Source organism: Mus caroli, unplaced genomic scaffold (genome assembly GCF_978045245.1).
Source record: "Mus caroli unplaced genomic scaffold, Mus_caroli_1 scaffold_4, whole genome shotgun sequence".
Taxonomy (NCBI): domain Eukaryota; kingdom Metazoa; phylum Chordata; class Mammalia; order Rodentia; family Muridae; genus Mus; species Mus caroli.
Window position 1 is genome coordinate 153,313,320 of NW_028227259.1, and position 25,084 is coordinate 153,338,403.

Sequence of the window (25,084 nt, forward strand, 5' to 3'; positions counted from 1 at the left end):
CAGCACTTCGACAATGGGAGGGAGCTACATGCTCAGCTCAGCTCTGGGGGTGGGTAGTAGGCTGAAAAAAAAAGCTCTGGATTGGAAGTTAGAGGATGCAGCCTTCAGCCTCAGGTCTGACAGTTTAATGTGCAAACTTAGATACACTGTTTCCTTCTGGCTTAGTTTTCTGTCTCAGAGCAGGGAATGCTCAGGAGAGGTGGCTCAGCGGTTAAGAACTCGAACAGCTCTGGCAGAGGATAACAGGTCAGTTCCTAACACCCACATGAGCTGCTTTGCAACTTCCTGTAACTCCCTGGTATTCCAGCCCCAGGGAATCCAAAACCTCTCCAGTCCTCAGGCATCTGCACCAACACACACATAATTAAAATAAAAATAAATCTTTAATAAAGTAGCAGCATGAAGAAGTTGCCTTCTAAATCCAACTATACGTGTAGAGCAAGACCATTAAAAGAAAAATTCAGTTTAAATAGCATTTGATGAGCATGCTCTCGAAAGCCACGGTCTGCTGCTAACTCATCTCCACCCTGCACGCTCACCGTCACACGCTCACTGTTACTATTGCTGTGCTGCATGACTGTGATGTTCAAAGATATGTAAGTTGTCTGGGTCAAGGTCCCTTCAACACAGCTCTTTCTTCCTCTGGGTTCAAATGATGATGCCACTCAGGTGATGTGATTAATCAATTTTTAGAGTCAGGTATTATATTCACACCACTCTCCCACTCTCATGACGCAGGCACAGGGCATGTATGAGCCGTAGCAGACAGAAGTAGCTATGCTACTGTTTAGGACACAGAGACTCACATGTGTGAGAAGTGATGAGTATATCATTCATTGTACAATGCTTTACATTTTTATTCCACTTTAATCTATCTACTTAGCTCTTTGCTTCTTGACTGTGCAGGACTGTGACCAGCGACTTCAAGCCCCTGCTGCAGTGACGTCCCCAGGAGATGTACTAACCTTAAACTGTGAGTCACAATAAACCCATTCGTCCCTGCACTGCCATTATCTGGGCATTTTGTTACAGCAACAAGAAAAGTAACCAAGACAGATTCTGAAAGAGACCTAAGCAACCCAAATCCGAAGCGGACTGACACCGTGACAGAAAGCCACCTCTGAGACAAGTGAACAGTAAGGCAAACAGGGGCATACTATGCAACACTCTCACTAAAAGGCAGGACACAAACCACACCCTAATAGTACTTTATTTGCCTATCTATGCATGCACCGCCCCCTCAGCTTTTATTGATCCTAGGCCGGGTGACTGAGAGACAGGTATAGCACGAAGACTCATTGTTCCAAGTCTGAGCTATGTACTACTCAATTTAAGCAGTAAGTTTTGACCAGCAAGACAGCAGTGTAGGTTGAGATGGACGATGTCCTTAGTGGTAGTCTCAAGAAAGTATCTGCAGGTGATGTCACAACTATAAGGGACTTTCCTTGAGCTGAGCTATTTATCTGCTCCAAACTTGTCACTGTATAGATGTCCCCAGGGCACCAAAATTAAACAACCTGTATAAAGTACACAGCAAAAGAGACAGAATTAGATACCAGATACTCCAGTATCTACTCTGTGACTCATATTTTATCTGCTCGTTTGGGGAAAAGAACCAGGTAAGTGTGGATGCATTATGAGATATCATGTAAGTTTACTTAAAAGTTCTAAGAGAACAAAACAATACCTTGGGACAACGAATACAACCTTTGGCCTAATGGATAAGCTCTGCACATCCCAAAAATTGTACACGAGTAGACCATTCCCCATATTTAACTCACTTGAGCTCATTGACAACAAATAATGCCTCAAATAAATTTTTTTAAGCAAATGCCTTGTACAAGAGAACTTGCCAAATATAAATATAGGCCGATAATTCTTTTACTAACACCTAAGAGTTGGAGATTTAAAAGGTTATTATAGTGGGGCCTGGTAGAACAGTACTAAAATCTCACTGGAGAGACTGAGGCATGAATACACCAATTCTAGGTTGACTTGGCCTACACAGTGAGTTCAAGGCCAGCCAGGGAAACTTTGTAAAACAGTCTCTCAAATTAAAAAAAAAGAAAAAGGAAAAAAAAAAAAAAGAAGTCTGGGGAAATGGCTGGGTGGTACAGTACTTGCCCAGCATGGGTGTGATGTCCTGGATTCATTTCCCAGTACTGGCAAAACAAAGAGGAGGAAAGTTATAAAGTACTCAAACCATTATAGAAAACCCCTCATGCCAGCGGCCAACAGCAGCACACAGCAATCAAACCTATTAATGTTGTTTCAATAAAATACACAGGATAAAGCTCACTTACCTCATTGGTTTGCACCAGTTTTTACTACTAAAGAGCTTCTGGTTTTTCCAAAAGCTTTCTGAAGATAAGATTTAGTAAAGGGATTATAGACTGTACTCCTTGGGCGCTACTGGAAAGTCAGGTTGCCCGGGTACACGCTGGTGTGTCGTGAGTGCACAGGTGAAGGACAGAGGTGGATGCTAACGGTCTTCCTTTCTCTCGGCTTACTTTTTGAGACAGGGTCTCTAACTGAATCTGGGGCTCACAGATTCAGCCAGGCTGAGTGGCTAGCGAGCCCCTGGGATCCACAGATCTGCACCTTCCCCAGCCTGGGATAACAGATGCACGCAGCTGGGCCAAGCTTTGTCAAAGTGCTGGGGCTTCCAGTTCAGGCCCTCATTACTGCAGGGTGAGTAACTTACTGATGGAAGTCGTTTCTGCAGTCCAGTAAGTTGTCAAAGAGACCAGAATACACAACCACAGCAGGGTTTGATTTTAGGACAAGTCTCAACTGTAAGCACTCATTTCTTATATAGCCCAAGCTGGCTTCCACCCAAGGTCCTCCTGAGTGCTGGGCTCACAGAGGTGTCCACCATACCTGGTTTAGAGGTAGCATTTATATCCCAGGTTGGTGCTAAAGGTTTGTTTTCAGTTAAGGAATACAACAGAAAAAAGAACAAGAGCTCACAAAATGATCTGCAGAGCACTGTATTCCTATTGCAGCTTAATTATTAATTAAATAAAAGCTTCCATTTATTGAATATGAATTTCTAAGTGGAAATAGAGAAGCCTACTTTAGTCTACTGAGGGTAACTATACTCTCTATGGGACCGATGTATATAAAAACATACTGTGGAAAGAATACACAGAAGTGCATGGTATCTTCTCAGCTGGGGACTATTAACCTGAAGTAAACTGGGAATTTTCTCCCCGCTCCGCCATATTCCATCTTCATTTTGTTTGTCACTATTAAGTTTTTCTGGCCAAAAATTTTGTTTTAATAAAATTTTCATTAAAGGCAGCAATAATCCATTTTATTTTTATTCTAGTTGTTTGTGGATGTTGCTTTCCACCTCAAAGGTCTGGTTACATTTTAATTGAACCAATTAGATCATTCAATTTATGAGCTGACATTCAGCAAGTGTTTATTGGGAGGGGAAGTGTACTCCACTCTAAAAATGGAAATAGCATGTTGAATAAGAAAACAATCCTATTAATCTTGGCTACTCTCTCAGGAAGAAATACTTTCTCAAAACCTCATAATCCATACAAAAAGAAATCTTACTTGTTTGATCTTACAACAAATATACCAGTACAGTATGTAGTGTAAATGCAAAGATAAATAAAATTAAAAAAAGCAAAACCTAACCAGTCTATTTTCGTCATGAGAGAGGAAAAAAACCCTAACAAAGTCTCTGTTGGAACGCTCAGCGATTTCCATTCCTAAGAACCACAAACTGAAATTCTTTTATTGAATAATTTCTTCCTACAGCGGACTTGTTTCCCCCATTGCACGCTACCAAAATTATCAGTATTCTGCCAGAACATGGTCGTTTAAGACCACTAATGAAACCCTACAGAACCGCAATCCAAAATGCCAGTCACGATTCCTGTAAAGTCCAGAAAAATCCCAAATTGTAGTCCCAGGCCACGGAAACAGCCTATGCAAAGGACTCCAAGAATAGGATGTCCTCATGGACGCGATCAGTCACGACCTCCCTGACACCACATGACCTTTCTACGAAGGCAGTTCTTAAAACTTAGCAACTGAGCTCTCCCCTCTCTGAAGTTCAAGGAGGCAGGGCGGCTGCTGAGATGCTCGGGTCGACCGCTCAGTGCCACCCCGGGTCAAGTGTTCGTCTTTCGCTACTCCCCTTACCGTGAGCAGATCAGAGAGGGAAGAAAGGGAAAGTGGCCTCCAAGGATGGGTTTGGGGAAGAAGGGAGGGGCAGCTCCGTGTGTGGTAACCGTTTGTGAACACGTAGGGTGGTGGCGCGCGGGCCGAAAAGAACCAACTATGGGAGCCCGTCGTGGCGTCCGCCATGACTGCCCGCCAGGGAGGCCCATCACCGCGCCTGCGCACCAGGCAGGCAACCGCCCAGCGACCGCTCCTTCCTCCGCCGCGTAATCCCTCCGCTGAAGGCCGCGCACTAATTTTAATCACGCCCCGCCCCCTAGCCTCTGGCGTCACCTCCGCCACTCCAGCGCTTTCCAGCAGCTTCCAGAACCAAGTCTGCCCCACCCCCTCCAGTCCCCACCCCCCACCCTCCGGTCCTTCCGACTCACACTTTGCAGGCTCTGTAGCGAGGGGCCCCGCCCTGTCGCCGCAGTTCCCACTGCGCCTGCGCCTGCAAGGCGGGCAAGCCACGCCTCTGCGGAGTCCTGCCGGAAGTGCTCTGGTCTTCCCCTTCCCCAGTCCTGCCCACGTGCTCTCTAGCAGGGCGGCCTGCCGCAGGAAAGTGTTTGTGGGGTAGCTCTTGGGCGGCGGACTCGCAGGCGGAAGTTGCTTTCCTGGCGGAGAGGGCTGTGGGGGAGGAGCCGTCCGAGGGAACGTGGGTTGAACGTTACGGTTAGATGGTGGGGATCTCAACCTGGAAGAGGAGTTCGGGTCCACTGTATGCGAAGAAGGAGCGTGCTTCGGGCGGGTAAGGAAGGCAGTAGTTCCCTCGGGAAGTAGAAATTGGGACGGCTGGAGTGCCCGGGGTGGGTCGTTGGCGCGCTGAAAGGATGGGGTAGGACGAGGTTGTGGTGGGCAAGGTGGAGGATGGAGGTGCAGGCTGGGTCTTCAGGTTCCAGTTAGGCTCAAAGAGGTAAACGCTGAAGAGAAACCAGAGTTTGTGCCCGCCCCACGAAAAGCGTGGAGATGGGCTGGGTAACGGAACGCCGCGCCTCTTGGACTTCCTTGGTTGGCTTTTGAAGCTCACTTCGCGTGGCCCCATCCGTCTCAAATTCGGGAAGCTGGGCTGGGTACCAAACAGGACTGGGCTCTGAAAAGCCTATCCCTTGCCTGGGGCTTAAGTCTTCATATGCAGAGCCGAGAGGTAAAGCTCCGAAGGGTTCCAGGCCCTTCGAATACCTGTAATAGTTTCTACACGTGCAGTGAATTAAATTTAAATCCCTCTCGTGATTGGCCGCTAAATGGATCTATTCTGGGCTGACACCTCCTATTAAGGTCTCCAGAATGTGACTTACCTACGTTGAAGGTGGGGGCTCGGGGGTGGGCGTAGGTAAGAGGAAAAGTGTCGGTGATGAACACTGGAAAACCTTGGTTGTTCTCCTTGAAATAAGCTCATGTCATAATCTTTAGGATGTATTGAGCTGTTTGGGCGGACTTCCTACAATCAGATTGGATCAAATAGGTGGTTTGAAGCGGAGCCGTCATTTTGACAGTGATATGAATGGAAAGAGAGACAGGTTCGAAACATTTCCAAAGTCTCGTCCACGAGTTTAGATGGCGCCTACTGTGCAAACATGGGAGATGAGAGTGAGTAGACAGCACAAACTTTCTAGTCTGTATTTGGAAACCCAAAGATGCCAAAATTTAGATACTGTACAGGGAGGAGCTAGCGGTTACACTTGGAGAAAAGATAATGAAGGTAATTATTCCTACACAAATTGAAATTTGTGACCCACCCCCGGGGTTTTGTATATAACACGGTGCTTGAAAAACCCCGAGAGTCTACTTCTGGTATTTTAAAACTTGAATATTATTTGAGGAGGGGGAGTTTCTTTCTTTCTTTTTTTTTTTTTTTTTTTTTTTTGTCTTTCGAGACAGGGTTTCTCTATGTAGCCCTGGCGGTCCTGGAACTCAGAAATCCGCCTGCCTCTGCCTCCCAAGTGCTGCTGGGATTAAAGGCGTGCGCCACCATGCCCGGCGGGAGTTTCTTAATATTGTTTGGTGTTTCTACTACCATCTTAATGGGTCTCCTCCCTCCCTCTCCTTTCCTTCCTTCCATAGACAGGGTCTCGCTATATAACCCTCCCTGGCTTGGAATTCACTGTGTGAAACAGTCTGGCTTGAAACTCACAGAAATCTTCGATAGTTCTACTGAAAGAGATCTGTGCACTGGAATTAAAGGCTTAAAGGTGTGCACCAACCACCATGCTCGAATATGCCTTGACTTCTTTATTGACAGGAAAGCAGACTTGAAGGTTTCTCATTTTTACCTCCATATTGAGAAAGAACCATTCCACACAGTTACCTAGACCCTCAGGCAGATAAAAAGTTTTCTCAACACCCTATTCAGGAGCCTGCAGGTTTCTCTTCTGAGAATGAATGCAGAATGACAGAAGGAGCACATCTCTTTCCCTCAGAGCAAAGTAGACCAGATGGTAACTGTAACTTAGGTGTTAGCATCTTGTCAGCGCGACTTCTTCCTAGAACAAATCCAGGTGTGTAGCCTAGGCTTTTACCACTTAAGCACATTGACTTTCCTGCGCCCTGTAATTCTCTAGGTTATAAGTAGAACCAGCTAACAGTTGTGGTTACTTTCCAGCTTCTGGAAATTGAGATTCACTAATACTGACCTCTTAGTGTGTCTGTCTGTCTCTGTCTCTCTCTCTCTGACTCTCCCTCAGCCCAAGTAGACTTGGAGTGCGTGTGTAGCTGAGGCTGGCCTTAACTTGTATCTGCTTCCCCTCCCGAGTGGGCACAGATGTCTTTCAAACTGTGTGTATATTTTTGGAATTACTGTTTTCTTCATAGGAAAGGCTTTTCAGACTTTTCAGCCAGGACAGAAAAGCATAACTAGTTTTTTGTTTTGTTTTTTTGAGGCAGATTTCTCTGTAGACTAGGTGGCCTCAAATTCACAGAGATGTCTGCCTTTGCTCCCTAGTGGCTGGGGTTAAAGACATGGGCCACAATCACCCAGTACATAACAAGTTTTTAAACGTGGATCTGTGAGCCAGACAGTGGTTGTTCTAGAATTATGGATCCATAGGTTTTGGAAAGACTTATGGTTTGAAGTTTCAACTCCTTAGCTACATGATAATTTACCTTTGCTTAAATGTCTTTTAGATCTGCTTTTGTTGTAATTTAAGTCCATATTTTTTCCTTGTATTGAGCTGTGTCTCATGATTTTTTGCTCTCTGATCTTGGAAACGGGTCTGCTCTGTGGAAATACACTCAAGGCATGCATGTGAAGTTTATTTGTCTTACAGAAATATGCTCTGTGGAAATACACTCAAGGCATGCATGTGAAATTTATTTGTCTTACAGAAATACTTATATTATTGTTCTGATACAGATCATTTACAAAGAACATAATATTTTGTGGGTAGCTTTTAAAATTCTGCTGGTTATGAGCCTTTAATCCCAGTGCTTGGGAGGCACAGGTAAGCAGAGTTCAAGGTCCTTTATTTCTTTGGTAGAACAGTGGGTCTGAAGGATTTAGGTACTTTCTCATTGTAACGCTGACACGGTTGTTTGATGCAGAGACTGGAAAGCTTGGGTTCTTCAACTTAGTTGACTAGCTCCCTCTGACCTTGTAGGGAGAGTTCTGTGTGTTAGGAAGCTGTATCCTGCGGTCACTCTCCTCATACATTTACACATATCTACATACATGGAGGTGTTCTGAAGACTAGAGTCTAGGCTATGCTTATCCAAGAGCATGTAGCTCACAAACATACTTAATATCTCTTGTCTTATAAAATTGCAAACTCTCTTTTTAGAGTAAATAGGATTTTTATTTAATTGCCTGTTGACTTTTTTTTTCCAGGGTTCATTGAAAAATCCTTAGTGATTTTGACATGTTCCAAGTGACATAAATTAGCCAATGACTCGGAATGACGGATGATTCTCTGAAGATTGGAACTGGTTTGCCACTGGTTGGACCAGGGACTGATATAGGGATATCTTCACTCCCCATGCTGGGGTGCTTGGGAAAAGTTAGTGAACTTATTTTTGGCCTCAGTGCAAAACTGGTTATTTTCCTCTTATGTTTGAAATTTAAATGAAATTTAAAATTTTATACTATGAATAAAATCCTAAAAAATTCTGTCTTCCACGGAAATCTTACAGCAATGGCGAAAGATGATTATAATTTGTTTACCTCTCTGTTATTGATATGTGAAAGTAGAAACTAATGCCTAGATTTTATGGTTTGTTATTCTTTGAAAATATGGACTATATACATTTTCCTTGGCAGTTGATATTTCCTTTTTCTTGTGAATGAAGCTAAGTCAAATTTTAATGTTGTTTGGATAATAGCTGTTTAAGATAGTAAATGTGTTTAGTCTTGGCAGAAATCTTCTAGAGGAAAATTATACATTTTTTTTCTGGTCACCCTTCCATTTAACTCTTTTGTAACTTACTATAATAGGAATGTCTCTTTTAATTTGCTTTTTTCTCTTTTAGAATTATGCTTCAGCTAAAGTCACAACAGACGGGCATTGCCCTGCTTGTAGAGCGAAAGGCAAGCTAAGTGCCTTAAAACCTTACCGCATTAGCTTCCAAGAATCTGTCTTTCTGTGTGAGGATCTTCAGGTAAAGTACCACTAGTATTATTTAGTATATTGCTTTCATATATATATTATTTTGTGTACTTCTGCTTTTTCTTCATTATTTAAATTTTATTAGTTTTATATTTTTCAGAGTATAGACTTTGAATGCATAGACAATATTTCATAATTATTTATATCTTTAGTGCCCACAGTCTGCTAAGTAAAAGCAGTAATAAGGCCTCTCACAAGCATTCAGTTTACATTGGATGAAAAAGTTCTTCTTCATAAGAATTTTAGCACTAAAAATAATCCTGTGTGGTTTTGTTTTTATTTTGTTTTACAATAAGAAGTTTGTGGTATTAAAAAAGACATGCAAACTAATTGGGCATTTAAAAAATAGCCACTTACATCTCCCCAAGAAACCCAAGACAGTACTCCCAGATCCATTTTTGTTGTTTTCTTTCTCCTCACATATGCAACTTGGCACATAGTAAGTAAGGCCGGGTGAAGTGAGGAGTCTGGAGGCAAAGAGGGGCAGAGTGTCTTGTCTGTTATGATCACTGTGCCTCCAGATTGACAGACTAGGTGATGCGCAGGGCTCTGGCTGTCCTGGTCTTCATTTCCTTACACAGTTAACAGCTATGGTTCCTCAGTGATAGCGCTGTCCAGTCATTTATCCTCTGACTTCCCAGAGGGTGACTTAGGGTGGTGCTCCTAGAAAGCTTCAGGATGCCCAAGAAAGACCAACTGTTTAGACGCTTGGCACTCAAGTTCATCCACTGACCCACAGGAAAGGAGGAGGGCTACAGACCAGCCACTGCAGGAACAGGAGTATTCCATGAATTTGTAGGTTGGTGTGACCTGATGGAACAGAGGTGCCACACCACTCCTTTCCTGCCCCACATCGTGCCCTGTGTATTGCTTTACCAGTGTTGTTCTTATGGTCCCTAGAGTATACCATTGAACACATTTTTCTGACTTCTCTGAGATAATCTTGACACTCAGGTTATAGGAAACAGTTTGTCCCCAGTCCATCAGGTACAAGTGCCTGGAGTTGCTAGGTGGCTTTTCTAGAGGGACATTTGCTTACTTGGTGTCCATTTCAGAAACGTGTGTTAACAGGGTATTTGAACCTCTGTCTAGTTAGGGTGTGGCTCATTTCTCAGCATGTACCTTTAATCCCTCTGGCTGGAATACAGATGCACCCTTAGTACTCAACCTTTAATTCCAAACAGTGAAGGTAGAGTTAGTTTGCAGAAGGAAGCACCCATGTTTTGAAAGTGATGTCTAATTGAATGGCACATAGAAAAAGTGACAAATCAGAGAAAGATCTGACAAAATAGGATATGGCCAACTCTCACAAGGAAAGGGAAGCTACGTAAGGGAGAGGCAGACAGCCCAGGAAGGGAGTCCAGTTGGTGGAGAGCAGTGCAGTAGAGTGAGAGGGCGAGCAGAGCAGCCCAGAGTGGGGAGGAGGAGGCAGTGTTACCAGGAGAGTTTCACAGAGACAGACTGAAGAGAGAACAAGCTACTAACAGTGAAGATAGCGTAAGCAAGAGAAGGAGAAGGAATCAGAAGATTACAAAAGGTTGCTGTAATTAGTTTGAGGCCAAGCAGAGCAATTCAGTAAAAAATTGAGAGAAGCCAGATTCAATCAGTCTGCTTGAAGAGGAGTTTAAGCCAGAACAGCTCAGTTGAATCAGCCAGAGTTCAGAAAGACATGAGGTTTCTGAAAGGCTGAGCTTATTCAGCAGTAAGTCTCTGAAGCTGATAATGTTCTAGGACTAGATAAGATTGTATGGAGGCTAGAAGTTTCCAGGACTAGGCCTTGCTTAGCTGATAGAGGCAGTAAGCCTCAGAGATGACAATTACTACAGGAGAATAAAAGTTACTTTTACACATGTGGTGTCCAGTTAAATTATATGACAGGTAGTTGGTGTCTACAGGACTGAGTGCTTGTGTAGAGAGAAACCCCCGAACATCTGCCTACAAACGTTGCAAGTTCCTGAGAGCAATGCAAAAAGCTAATAAGCTGGTTTTTCCCCTGCCTAGTGGAAAAGCAGCTGCAGTATTCTAGAGAGATGGGATAGATAGAATTAAAGTGACAGCCTATGGATGGATCCCATTTATACAGTCCCTTTGCAGACAAGACACTTAAGTCCCTGCTAGAAAATAGTGTTTTTTCATTATGGCCCATCTGTATCCTCTGGCATTACTTCAAAACATTTCTAGATTATTCATAACACCTACTACAATGTAAATGGAATGTTGTGCTGTATTATTTAGAGATTTGACAAGGAAGTCTGTATTTGCTCAGTACAGACACAGCATCATAGGCCCAAGTACGTAGCTGTGGAAACCGAGGGCCAACAGTTCTTTGAAGGTAAAATGACAGGATTTGCTGAAGGTCCGGGAAACAGCATGGGAGTGGGAGTGAGGGTGGTTCCCACATGTTCCTCCTCATCAGCTGGATGTTGGGAAAAACAAAATTTGGGGGCAGACTAAGATCAACTCGAGACAGGCAGAGTAATCGGTTGGAGCTTTACATACAACTAACTGGTGGAGACTTTGAGCTTGGAGAAAGATTTGGTAGTCCTGAGTACAACAAGTGGCTAACTGAACTATACCTGTGGGTGGTGAGTTAAAGTATGACCGCCGTTGAGCCGTGAGCCAATCAATACTAAGCGGTTAGAGACATCAGGGAGACTCCCAAGTTTGGTAGGAATAAAACCAAGAAGGAGACGGTAGTATCCAGAAGGTCAACGAGGAGAGCTCTGGGAAAGTGAGGACCCTCTCCCCAGCTAGGGGAAAGGGCTAGGATTGATGCGATTGGATTTGAGAACTGTGGCACAAGAAGGAAGAAGTTGGGTTTTGTATTTTTGTTTGTTTGTTTTAAGTTGGGGAAAATACCTGGGTGTGTAAATATGCTGATCCTACCAGTTAGGGAGGGGAAAGTGGCTAAGGCTCCCCCTGGAACAGAGGGTAGGCTCTAATGCCCAAGAGAAGGATTGGGTTGATCCAGGACTGTGGTTCTCAGCCTTCCTAATGCTGCAACTCTTAAATACAGTTTCTAGTGTTGTGGTGACCCCCAACCATAAAATTTATTTTCATTGCTATTTCATAACTAATTTTTGCTGTGGTTATGAATCATAATAAAATTTGTTTTCTGATGATCTTAGGGGACCCCTGTGAAAGTGTTGTTTGACAACCCGAAAGGGGTCGTGGCCCACAGGTTGAGAATCACATCTGGATATTTGGACAACACATTGAGAGTAACAGATGTATTTGGAGCATCCGTTAACCTAAAAGTGTGGGTATGGAAGCTTTCTAGACAAAGCATCTACCCACCTTTGAACAATACATTCATATTTAGCTGGATTTTTTTAGCCAGGGTCTTTAAATCCAGCCCTCAGGAGGGAGTCTTTGGCTGTTAGACATGGATTTAACACTTTCAGTGTTCTCGGCATCAGGGTTTCTCTTTGTAGCCCTGGCTGTCCTGGAACTCACTTTGTAGACCATGCTGGCCACAAACTCAGAAATGCACCTGCCTCTGCCTCCCAAGTGCTGGGATTAAAGGAGTGTGCCACCACTGCCCAGCTCTGTATCCCTTTTTAAATGATAAGGAGTACTCTGGAACTCAACTCTATATGCAGTAGTTTGCTTGCTTATATTTTGAGATAGGTTGTTTTTAATTTTCAAGACAGGCCATATATAGGTCAAACTGATCTAAAGTTACAATCCCACTTCAGTCTCCGAATGCTAGATTGTAGGCACAGTCCAGTACTCCTGGCTCACCTCTGATTGTTCTGTGTTATCGTTCCTAGGCTCAGCCGGAGTCAGGAACTCTCAGGGCGTGAGGGTTAGGGCAGGTTATTACTGACCTCACTGTACAGCCAGCAGTACAGAGCTCCTCTGTGTGCTGAAGAATTGACGTGCTCAGGCAGAGTTCAGTGTGTGAATGGGAAGGGAATTCAGTGCACGCCTGCCCGTAGCTGTGAGGTAAATCACCAGAGAACCTGCTAGCTTCCTAGGTGGAATGGATTGATTTAGTATTGTGGTTCTTCGGGTTGACCTGGCAAGCCTTCTGCTGTGTATAGAAGTGTTTGCTGGACAGCTGAGCACTAACCATTAGTGCTCATTGCTGATCAGGAGCTCGGTGCAGTCAGTCAGTTAGTTGGAAATCTTAGTTCTTCATGAGGCTGATTTGACTCTATTTTGACAAATTACTGGGAGATATGGCTCTTTAGTTATCTGGAGAACACAAGTCTACCATACTGGTGTTGAAGGCATGTTTTAAATGAGACCTTTAATATGCAAGTCCTTGAACTTTGTTTAGATGTAGGACTAGAGCAATGACTCAGAGGTTAGGAGCAAGTACTGTTCTTGCAGAGGACTTGAGTTCAATCCTAGCACCCACATTAAGTAGTTCACAGTTCTTTGACCTCCTAGGGATCTGACACCCTCTTCTAGAATCTGAGTATCTATGTACACCACATTCACTCAAAGATACATACATATAAGTAAGGGTAATAAAAATAGATCTTAGAACATATAGGATACATAGAAAGGACCTGGTAAATTTTTTATTTAAAAATACTTTTATCAGTTTTTAATGCTATAAGTTGTATCTCTCTCTCAAATAGCACTTGTAGTCTTTCTTCATATAGTTGAAAGTTTCTGTTTGCTTGTTTGTTAATTGCTTTTGTTTTTGTTTATTTTGTTTTTCAAGACAGGGTTTCTCTGTGTAGCCCTGGCTGTCTTGGAACTCACTCTGTAGACCAGGCTGGCCTTGAACTCAGAAATCTGCCTGCCTCTACCTCCCAAGTGCTGGAATTAAAGGCGTGCGCCACCACGCCTGGCAATCTAGTCTACTCTTAACTTAAAGCCCCTTCCCCACTTTTTTTTTGAGACGGGCCTTTTTCTGTGTAGCTATGGCTGTCCTGGAACTTGTTGTCTAGACAAGGCTTTATGCTCAAAGAGACCCATACGACTCAACTTGTAGAGTGTTGGCATTAAAGGCCTGTTGGACTTACATGATTTGATGATCTAACTTAACTAGGGAAACTATACTTTGGAGATGGGCACACTTGAGTTAGTTCCCTCTACTTTCAGTTTAGGTTTATAGAGATACTCATGTCAAATGAATGCTAAAATTTTTCATGACACAGGAATCTAAATTAAACTTGAACTGATTTGAATTATCAAGGTTGTTGGTTTTTTTGTTTTGTTTATTGTTTTGTAACAATTTTATTTTTTCTTTCTAGTGCATTTATCCTTTGGGCTCTGAGTCACTTACTAATTTAATTTCTCCTGATTCAGAAGATTGTCCCACTCCAAGTAAGCCTCAAAAACGAAAAAGATTGGAAACCAACTGTAGGAATTCACCTCTTCCAGTACATTCTAAAAAGACTAGAAGTCACATTGTCACTGATAGTGAACCAATTGTGAATGGTAAATATAATGGAGAAGTCTGTGATGACTTCTCAGCAAGCTTCCCAGATCCCAGTGGTCACCAGGATCCCGTCAGCACAGCTGCTTCTGTGGAGCAGAGTGAGACTCTGGAGGCTGATGATGTGGTTGTGGCCGCTACAGAAGATCCTGCTACAGTTAGTGTCACATCCGAGCTGGAAATGCCAGCTAAGAGCAGATGTTTACCACTTTGTCAGACTCTGTGTGTCCAGTGGAAAAACACCCAGGCCCTGTGCTGGTTAGACTGTATCCTGTCAGCCCTGGTGCACTTGGAGGTGTTGAGGAAGACTGTGCTGGAGGCGTGCTCCAGGGAGGAGTGTGTATTTGGGAGGCTGTTTGAAATGTACCACCAAGCAGATGAGCTGCTGCACACCCATCACCTGCATGGCGTCACAGGTCTGTGCTACGTACTCTTCCTATTTGCTGTCTCTCAGAATATGGAAAAAAAGCCATGGGTAGTCATTGTTCTGTATGGAGACCTAGGCAGGGAACCTAGAGATAGTGCCAGTTACAGCTCATGACTGTCCCCAAAGCTGCCAGTAAAGAACACAGGGGCAGTGGTATTTTTTAGCTTGTCAGGGTGATCATAGTCATCACCTATAGATAGTCTGTAATCCGTCCAAGATCTGAAGTCTGTAAAAGTGAAACAACGAGAAGAAAGTCGTGGTAATAAATACTTAATTCCAGTCAGGTTTCTACCCACCTGAGTTCAGTTCCCAGATAGAAGACACACAATTTTTTATTTATAATAAGCCTTTAAAGCATTAGAGCTAGGCAGGCATTGACCCTCTATGCTATTAGAATTTATTTTCCCTTCAATAACCCTGGGTTATAATTCACCATGTTCCATCTGGGCTGCTCCTAACTCCCAGTTGACCAGCCCTTATGGCCATGTTTTCATGACTCACCTACATGGTGTCTTCTTTCTCCCCCTTCTTTCTTCTCTCCCTCCTGGTCCTCCCTAGACACAAGCCTGTGAACTGAAAGCCCCACCTATCTCTCTTCTGCCCAGCTATAGGCTGATGGCATCAACTGTTGGTTGTTGAACCAGTAGTTTTAACTTAAGGAGTGAGGTCACATAGCATCACTTGGTGTATGTGAGGATTCTCTTGTCCCTGAGGCAACCGGGGCTAGGATTTAGCAGTAGACAATAAATAGAGCAGACCAAACCTCAACAGAAGTAGTAATTCCCAACACCCTGCCCTTGGTGACTAGGTATATGCAAATGACTTGGGCAGCCTTGGATTTTTGTATCTTTGTGTTTATATGTGTACATACACATATATTTATACAAATGGTCTGTTTGTTTTGCTTTGATTTTGAGACAGTATATTTCTGTGTTGCTCAAGCCAGCCTAGAAATTGCATTCCTCTTGCCTTAGCCTCTGGCATGTACCATTGCATCCTATTTTAACTCCTCCAAATTGCAGGGCAGTGGTGGCACACACCTTTAATCCCAGCACTTGGGAGGCAGAGGCAGAAGCAGGTGGATTTCTGAGTTCGAGGCCAGCCTGGTCTATAGAGTGAGTTCCAGGACAGTCTGGGCTACACAGAGAAACCCTGTCTGGGGGAAAAAAAAAGAAAGAAAGAAAAAGAAAAAAGAAAAGAAAAGAAAAAATTCCTCCAAAATTGGATACCCAGGAATCTTAACTTCCACCCAGAAAAGAATTAAAATATTCTCAGGCCAATAAGATGGTTTAGTGGTAAAAGTGCTTGCCACCAAGCTTGATGATCTGGTATCAGTTCCCCAGAACCCATACAGTAGAAGCAGAAGAATGTCTCTGAAATCGTGGAGTCCACATCCACCCCACCCCCAAGCACATGCGAATGAATGAATGAATTAGTAGTAGAAACACATCAGTACAGTCTTCTCTTGGTGTCTATGTAAGCTTAGCTCTAGGACGCCCTACAGACAGCAGGGTCCTCTGAAAGGAGCAGCATAATGCTTGTATAATACCAGTGTACATTGTCTCATATACTTCATATTGATTTAATGAAGTTTGATTTAATGATCTTCCTAGGCCTGTTGTACATGTTAAAGTCACATGCAACTTTTTTTCTACTCTGTGAAACTGAGATCAGTCCCAGGGCTTTGCATATGCTAAGCCCATCACTTGGATTTTAAGTCAACTCTAGAATACTTATTCCTAATGCAATGTAAATGTTGTGCAAATACTGATGATACTATGTAGCAATACTGATATGGAGATTTGCTTGTTTAGTCCAGCTGCTTTCCCTCTTGTATTTTCCTTCTGTGGGTGGTTGGGAATGGGATGTTGGAACCTGCTGGTTTGGAGGCCCTTTGTGTGGTTACTCACCTGGAAGTGGGAGTGTCAGTACTATTCCAGCAGTGTAGAAGATACCTTCCAATCCATGTAGTCTCTGAAAGTCTTGCTGTACATAAAGGTCTTCAGACGTGCGTGGCATCTCTCAGAATTGGAAGAGACAGATCTGTTAGATCTGTTGTCTCTGCTTTTTTTTCCATTTCCTTTGCTTTCTGTGAAATACCTGTTTGTTCTATTGACTATCATGTTCTTATATCTGATACATACTCTTGGTTCTTCTCTGTTTGCAGTTGGTATTTTTACTTTAAGACTGTTTTATTACATTTATTTATTTAATTTGTTAGTTATTGTGTGTGTGTGTGTGTGTAGGTCAAAGGTCAACTTGGAGCTGAGTGTTCTCTTGCAGGCTTCTGTTCTCTCCACCATGTGGGATCTAGGGTCAAACTCAGGTCATAGGTTTGATTGCCAAGTGCCTTTACCCTCCGAGCCATTGTGCTGACCCTTTCTTACTTAAAGGATGTCTTGATCTACAAGAAATTAATTTATCTTTCCTTTAGAATCCAGTGATATTTGTGGCTTTTTAAGAACACTTTTCCTTTTCTTCATTTAGAAAGCCCTTCACTATGTTCTTTGAGAAGGCATAGTTTACTTTCTAGCATTGAAATCCTTTTTATACATTTTAAAATGACATTTGTGTGTGTGCATGCTTGCATGCATGTGGAGGCTGGAGAGCACCTTAAAGGAGTCGTCTCCCCTTCCGAGCTGAGCTCAGGGCTCAGCCTATAAGCCTCAGCCTGCTTGCTGAGCCTGGTACTGAAATTGATAATTGTGTGTGACATGAGGTCACTCATGTCCATGTTCTCTTCGTTTTCAGACACTTTTGCCACTTTGTGACCAGCATTGTGTGTCCATGCTCCTTTTCATTTTTGTGTGGTCACTTGGTCCCTCCCTGCACCCACAGTTAGATTATGGCTCGTGAAGTCTTATGTCTGTCAAGACCTCTCAACCTTTTTTGAATTTTTTCCAAAGTCTCTACTCTGTGTTTTTACCTGATTTTGCTTGAACTTAGGTTTGTTTGGTTTTGTTGTGACTTCTCATTGTTAACGAACTAAACAGTGTAATGGGGAACCGGGAGGCCATTTGTGTAGCCACCCTGCACTGCTCCCTTGTTGTGTTTGCCATTATGGGTTCGTATCATGACCATAGTCACGTAGGTCTTGAATACCTTGCAGATTAGTATCCTAGGAGGGTATTGAATGTGCATATTAAGGTTTTTGCTGAGTGGCTTTTTTCAAAAGAATTATTAAAATAGCTTTTAGGGCTAGAGAGCTGCACTGCAGCGTGGAGGACTGGCTGCTCCTGCAGGGTTCAGTTTCCAACATGCACATGGTGGCTGTCCTCCGCCTGTCTGTCATTCCCGTAATTCCCAGGGTTCTAACAACCCTCCCTCTCTGGTCTCCGGTTACCTGCACACATGTGATAGGTATATATGCAGTGAAGAACACATATGGATAACTCTTTTTAAGAATTAAAAAAAAAATGCTGCTCTTTTTATTACATGAAAGCGTCTATCTCAGATTCCTTAACCACCTTTGGGTATGAATATTTATGCGTTTGTTTCAGTTTGAGTTTGAAACTGATTTTTCATTCATCAGTCTTCCTTACAATATTAAGACCCTTGAGCAGACAGAGTGACAGCTCATTGATCTGAGAAGAGCAAAATTTGATGTTGGAATTCTAATTTTTTACTTTTAGTTTATATTAGCTATCTACAGAGTACTCAGAGCTTTTCTAATCTTGTTAACTGTGTGTGGGCTTCATTATTCTGATGGTATATTTTCCTTCTTTCTCCCCCATACTTTCCAGGAATAAATAACACAAGTCTTGGCTAATGTTCATGTTTAAGTATTTTCTTTGGTTAAAACACTTGAAGCATAGTGTGATGAAGCCATAGGATTGTTTCCAGAGTCAAACCGGAATGTCAGAACACTCATTATTCTAATGTGTATCTGTCACTACATCTGTTGTTGCTTTTACTCGTAAGCTGAGATTTCATCCAGGTAGTAAGGACAATTGGTGCTGTGCCGTGACAGGTGTCAAAAGAGCGTATGACGTACCACGGAGAGGCAGAGGAAGAGATGAGATTTACTTTTTGTCTCTGCAGTGCACTGATAAACTTTCATTCTTAGTCCTACCTCAGTATTGATGAGAAATGATGGTGTTCTTTTTTTCTCTTTAAGGTGAAGATTGTAAAAAATTGACATCAGAAATATTTACAGAAATAGATACCTGTTTGAATAAAGTTAGAGATGAAATTTTTGCTAAACTTCAACCGAAGCTTAGATGCACATTAGGTAAGTAGTTGTGAAGCTTGGCTGTACCACATAAGGAGGTGCATTGTTTTAATGACTGCGATCTGATCTTTGGGGGTGGGGGGCGGGACTCTGGGCAGTTTTCTCACCATCTACCACTGGTTAAGTCACTGTTAGCCACGCCTGTTCTGTGTAAGTGTGTGTGTGTGCTGGTGTTTGAGTTCTCAAAGCCAAGTGAACATTTTGAACTTTGAAACCAAATCTACTGAACAACACAAGGCTAAATTGTGGTGCAGTTTTGGCCAGGGCTATGTTAGGACATTATGTGCATGTTAGCAGAATTGTTAGGGCCCAAGCCACTGGTGCTCAGTAAGCCATTTAGACAGGAAACAGTGAGAAGCCAAGAAGAGACGTTTATTCAGTATGGCCCATGTCCAGAAGAGGAATAAGTAAGGTGGTCCAGTGACACTAAGGCCAAGTCCACCCTCAGGGTTCTATCATGAGTTTTAGATTTTATTAGAGGGCAGGACCACCTCCTTCTGATCCATCCTTGTTTGGGCTTGAGTTTGCCTGCAGGGTAGGCTAGCAAGTTGTCATATGATGTGAAATCCCTGGGACAGCAGCGTCTGTCTGTCTGTCTGTCTGTCTGGCACCAGAGCTTCAGCCTTTCCATTCCCTAGCACAAGATTCCTGAGGGATTCCAGTTCCCTGGAAACCAAAGTTTCAATGTTGTGATTGCAGGAAGGGAGGGTGTGAGTGCCTCTTTTAGGATATCTTCATTCTGCCATCCAGGATCTCATTGTCCTTTACAGAGGAGCACAGGGGTGGATTTGCTCTCTCCACTGAGTTGATATCTGGCTTATGGGAGCAGAGTGAGGCAAGAACCAAAGTCTCTGTCCAGGTCTCTCCAAGGCTTATAGTGTTGTGACAAGAAAAACTGGTATTTGGTGCCTTGGTTTGGTTTTGTTAGAGAGGAGAGGTCCTACTGATTGCCCAGGCTTTCCTTTGAACTCAAGAATCTTTTGCCTGGGCCCTTGAAGTAACTGGACTTATACGTGTGCTGCATGTAAACCGGAGGACAGAGGTTGACATCAATAACTTCTCCACATTTTAAAATATGTATTAGAAGCCAGGTGTAGTGTCACATGCCTTTAATACCAGCACTTGGGAGGCAGATGCAGGTGGATCTGTGCAAGCTCAAGGCCAGCCTGGTCTACAGAGTGAGTACAGGACAGTTATGACAATACAGTGAGACCTTGCCTCAAAATAAATAAATAAATAAACAAACACACACAGATATATACATATATACACACACATGTACATAATACATGCTCTGTATTATATATAATAAAAATTATATGTGTATATACACACAGAATATATATATATATACACACATACGTGCTCTGAAGATTGTATGCTGTTCCTGTGAATTATAAATTGTTCGCCTTCCTAGTTACTATTTAGTTACAGCAGAGTTGGAATTTAAAGTCTGGTGACTTAATCACAGATGTGTAATAAATGTCCACAACTCATTTAGATGTCATTTCTGGAGGCTGATTCCTATCTTTCTTTGTAAGAAAGACGTTCTGACTTACATTTGTATATAAAAATAGCAGTGGCTGGATGTGTTGGTGTACATCTTTAATCCTAGAATTTGGGAAGCAGAGGCAGGTGGTCTCTGTGATTTCAAGGCCAGCCTGGTCTCTAGTGAGTTCCAGGACAGCCAGGGCTTCTTAGTGAGACCCTGTCTCTTCACCTCCCCAAATAAATATACATATGGGAATATATCACAAAGAACTATTAAAATATATATATATAATAAATATACATATGGGAATATATCACAAAGAACTATTAAATATACATATATAATAAATATACATATGGGAATATATCACAAAGAACTATTAAATATACATATATAATAAATATACATATGGGAATATATCACAAAGAACTATTAAAAGAGCCTTGGTGCAGGTGTTGGGTATGAAACCTGCTATCTGTCCTGCCATCACAACAGTTGCTGGCTATGTTGTAGGCAGCTGTAGTTCCAGGATAGGGAAGGACAGCAGCCTGAGAAGAAGGTCTCGGGAGGAGGTGGGACCCACTGTCTCCTGGGCCTTGTAAGCTCCCTTGAAGATGAGAAGGAAAGGAACCAATGGGGTGGTGCTATCAGGAGGTGCTCACCTATTAAACTGCATTCTTGAAAGGTACCAGTCATGGTTCCATCTTTGTTTTAAGGACAGCAAAATGTCCCCCATCTCTGGTTTTAAAGTGGCAGCAGTTTAATCATGCAAGGGCTGGACTAACAGTTGAGATGAGTGCGGGGGTTAGAACTGATCCTTTACTCTTGTATAGCAAACCTGCTCCAAACAGAAGTGTCTGAACGCTTCTGACCAACTCTGATGTGACTCTCTAAACTTTTCGTTTCCATGGTTTTTGTTGTAGTTTAACAGTGTTACAGTTCTGAGGACTTTATCCTGGGGACAGTATGGGTCTCACATGTGGCATTCTTGCCATTCTTGCCTTATGTTTTCAGAACATTTCAGAAATCAGAGACTAGCATGGGAACTGAGTTTATGCTGGCGTGTTTGCACAACCTTCCTCCAGGTCCACCCTGACTGGCTGACTCTTCCAGTCTGTGTTCACACATGTGTGGAGGGAGACTGGACCATATGGATTTCCTTTGTTCTTGCAGGTCCTGACTGTTAATCGTTCTTTTTTTTTTCTTTTCTCTTTTGCAGGTGACATGGAAAGTCCTGTGTTTGCACTTCCTGTACTGTTAAAGCTTGAACCCCATGTTGAAAGCCTCTTTACATATTCTTTTTCTTGGAATTTTGAATGTTCCCATTGTGGACACCAGTACCAAAACAGGTCAGTGTTGATTGCTAATGGATTCTTTGTGCTATAATGGTTTTCAACAGTGTACTTTAAATAACAGATTTTGCACATACATTACACTGTGTCTCAACACTTCCACCGTAGTTTACCCTCCACCTCCTTGGATGGAGCCAAGGTTGCAATAGCTCAGGGAGAACTTGGCTGTGTAGCCCAGGTTGGCCAAGACTATAGGTTTTCTGCCTCAGGAAGCATCAGCATTTCTTGGACCCCAACACACATTTGATCCTTTTCTAAGAGGGTCTAGTCTAGCTCAGTAGCTGGGGCTGACCTCAGAGTGCCACTTTCTTGCTCAGTCCTCTGAGTCCTGACAATGGAGGCATGAATCACTGCAATGTCTGCTGTGAGAACATCTCACTAGTGAGATTAAAGGTACAGTTTGTGACACAAGAGGCTAGAGTCAACTTGTTGGTCTAAATTAGCTTTAAAAAAAAATCTATGGCTTGAAGAATAGCTAAAAGGAGTTGTCTTAATTTATTTACTGGGAAGTTAGGAACAGATGAGATTAGCACCCTTCACTCTCTGGAAGGTTCTTAGCTGGGCGTCTTCTCTGAAGTCCTTGGCAGTGTTTTGCCCTCTGTTAGAGACAAGGCTTTTGTTTGCTTTAGGCCTCCATCATGGATTTGCTCTTAGTGTATGGTGGCATTTATAGTGTTCAGGAGAGCGGTCAGAGAGGCTGGGTACTTGTCTGCCTCGCCGGTCATTGCTCAGTGAATCAGGCTTCCCAGTGCAGCTCACCCACCAGCAAGCTTCAACAGTCAGCAGGTAAATGATGAGGAGCGAGCTGTGCATAGCGAGTCCGTGGGATCTGGACAGCAGGCAGAGCCGAGCCTGGGAGAGCGCTGTAGAGGATGAGGCAGCAGAGCTGCTCTAACTGCTTAGGAAACGATGACGGTGCGGATTCACACTAGGACTTGAAAGACTTGTATACGCCAGGGAGGATTCTGCTCCCAGATTTCCCTTGATTTGTACAAGGGGTCAGGTTTTCTGCTCATAGTAACGAGTCAGTAGATCAGGAGACCTCTAGTGTCGTTTCTTGCCTCTGTGATTCCCTGTGCTAAACTCCCTAATCACTACGTGTGTTTTTAATAATATAAACAGGGCTGATGGTTAGAATCAGCTTAATTACAGCTTTTCTAGAATTCACAGGCTAGTGGTTTGACAGCTTTTCATTGAGTGGGTTGTGTGTGCCAGGAGTCACCTAGCCACTGAGAGTGATTTCTGTTGTGGCAATTCAGATGACTGGCTGCTTAGGAAAGTAGTTATGAACTCACGGGCGAGGCCACAGTGACTCAGCACTCTGTGATCTTTCGGCAGCTCTGCATCTGTGCATAAGAAGGTAAGTGGGCTCTAGCAGTGTTCGCACAGAGCTCAGAAAGCACCCCTAGGGAAACCGGCAGCCACTTTGGTTTGCATCTTGTCTTTATTTCTTTAAAACCTGAAACTTCTTTAAACGTTCTTTAATCTTTCATTCTAAAAAAAAAAAAAGCAATTTCAGAGTCAAAGCTAAGACAGGATGGCCTTTAATCAGTGTACATTGGGGTTATAACTACTGGCTTCTTTCTCCTCTGACAGAAGCTAGACAACTAGTCCTTTCATTTTAGTGTCTCTGGGTTTTGTGCCAGTATAAGGACTTGTATTAGGTTCTGTAGTTATTTTTTTGGAGAGCATAAAAAAGCCTGGCCTTTGGAGGCTGATGGTCCTGATTCAGACCCAGTTTATCTGCCACTCGTTGTTGTATGAAGGCCATGGCACTTGACACCTGAGAGTTGTTTGTATGTGTGTGTGTGTGTGGGGGGGGGTGTAATGTGATACTTGCTTTAATGAAAATGTTTTTACTAGAGTTGATGCAACTAAGATTTAGTATACTTGGCTGAAGGTTGAAGATGGTTTTTAACTGTTGCCATTTTCCAAGTGATTGTCCCCACCCCCACCCCAGCAGATGAAAAGTTTAAGTTTGTATCTGTTTGAAGACAGTACTCTCTTTGTTATCAGTGATGCTAAGCCACTTCGCATCACAACTCAGCCTGAGTCAGACAGCCTGAGAGTAGCAATGTTCACCCAGAGCCTCTGATGGCTCCTCACTAGGTAGCTGCCAGTACACTGGGTATGGAAGCTGGGGACTGATTCTACAATGTGCTAAGTGGAGACCAGGGGTGGCCCTGAAATAACCAGTGTGCTCAGCAGGGCCTCAGCAGTGATTCTCTGGAGCATTAGTGGAGGGAAGCTCTGTTGGTCACCCTTCTGTGCTTGTCAGTTGGTGTGGAGGCTCCAGTGTCTCTGCCGTGGCAGGGGGAGGGCATGGCTGTGCTGATACGGGCGAGGCTGGGAGACAAGCATGAGCATGCAGTTGCACGTGTTAACTAACTCCAGCGAAGTTAGCTGAGGGATTCAAACTGTGCCTGTTTTTTAGGTGTGTGAAGAGTCTGGTCACCTTTACCAATGTTGTTCCTGAGTGGCATCCACTCAATGCTGCCCATTTTGGTCCATGTAACAGCTGCAACAGTAAATCACAAATAAGAAAAATGGTGTTGGAAAGGTGAGTTTCCATTTACTTAAACATTTTTAGGAGACAGTGAAGATGCATGTACAGTTCCTCGTGTCGTGGAAAGGGAAGTAGTGAGCACCACTTACCCTTCAGAAGTTGGAGTGGACACTTACTTAGGGCCACCAGTTGCTTACCACTCTAAAAACTGAGGGTGGGCAAGCTGGACACAGTAGGGCTTCAGGAGGGTGCTTGGTTTGTCTCTTGTAGTGTTTCTCTCATCCTGTCCCCTCTCCCATTGGTTGTACTCTCATTTTATGTGCATTTGTGTTTTACCTGCATGTATGTCTGTGTGAGGGTGTTGGAAGCCTGGAACTGGAGTTATAGACAGGTGTGAGCTGCTGTGTGGATGCTGGGAACCGAACCCAGGTCCTCAGTAAGAATACGAAGTGCTCCTTACTGCTCAGCCATCTCTCCAGCCCCACCTGTGTGTCTTTTTTTGTTTTGTTTTGTTTTTTTTGTTTTTTGTTTTTTCGAGACAGGGTTTCTCTGTGTAGTCCTGGCTGTCCTGGAACTCACTCTGTAGCCCAGGCTGGCCTCGAACTCAGAAATCCGCCTGCCTCTGCCTCCCAAGTGCTGGGATTAAAGGCGTGCGCCCACCTGTGTGTCTTAATGTCTATTTTCTTCTGGATATCAATCAGCTTGCTGATAACTTCATCGTCTTACAAGCTCCCTGCTGCTGGCTTCATTCTAAACTTCCTGCTGCTGGCCTAGGGTAGTCTCAGAGTTGCCATTCCGCTGACTCCTTGGCAAGCGCTGGGTCAGCTGTCTCTGTCTGTCTGCTGTAGGACTAGTGCTGCTGAGTGTGTACCTGGCCCTGTCTGCTCAGGTGCTTGCATGTCCT

General features: G+C 43.4%; 1 protein-coding gene and 1 long non-coding RNA gene across 6 annotated transcripts in view; one reads left to right on the forward strand and one right to left on the reverse strand.

Moving 5' to 3' along the window:
• Positions 1-364: 364 nt before the first annotated feature.
• On the reverse strand, positions 365-4,394 carry LOC147005416 (uncharacterized). The gene is made up of 2 exons (XR_015047032.1): positions 4,162-4,394; positions 365-1,517 (listed from the first exon to the last, which is right to left on the reverse strand). It is a non-coding gene; the product is annotated as an uncharacterized LOC147005416 (long non-coding RNA).
• Positions 4,395-4,754: 360 nt separating this feature from the next.
• The window catches only part of Uspl1 (ubiquitin specific peptidase like 1), a 30,858-nt gene continuing 10,528 nt past the window's right edge, over positions 4,755-25,084 (forward strand). The window contains exons 1-8 of one of the 5 annotated variants that reach the window (XM_029477628.2): positions 4,755-4,927; positions 5,590-5,766; positions 8,000-8,168; positions 8,638-8,766; positions 13,988-14,588; positions 18,717-18,830; positions 21,542-21,671; positions 24,109-24,234. In XM_029477628.2, coding sequence (XP_029333488.1) covers positions 8,067-8,168; positions 8,638-8,766; positions 13,988-14,588; positions 18,717-18,830; positions 21,542-21,671; positions 24,109-24,234 — 1,202 coding nt within the window. In that variant the 5' untranslated portion in view covers positions 4,755-4,927; positions 5,590-5,766; positions 8,000-8,066. Of the gene's footprint in view, positions 4,928-4,979; positions 5,324-5,589; positions 5,767-6,052; positions 6,369-7,999; positions 8,169-8,637; positions 8,767-13,987; positions 14,589-18,716; positions 18,831-21,541; positions 21,672-24,108; positions 24,235-25,084 lie in introns of those variants that run through there. The other 4 variants (XM_029477634.2, XM_029477629.2, XM_029477632.2 and 1 more) reach the window with 4 other exon arrangements.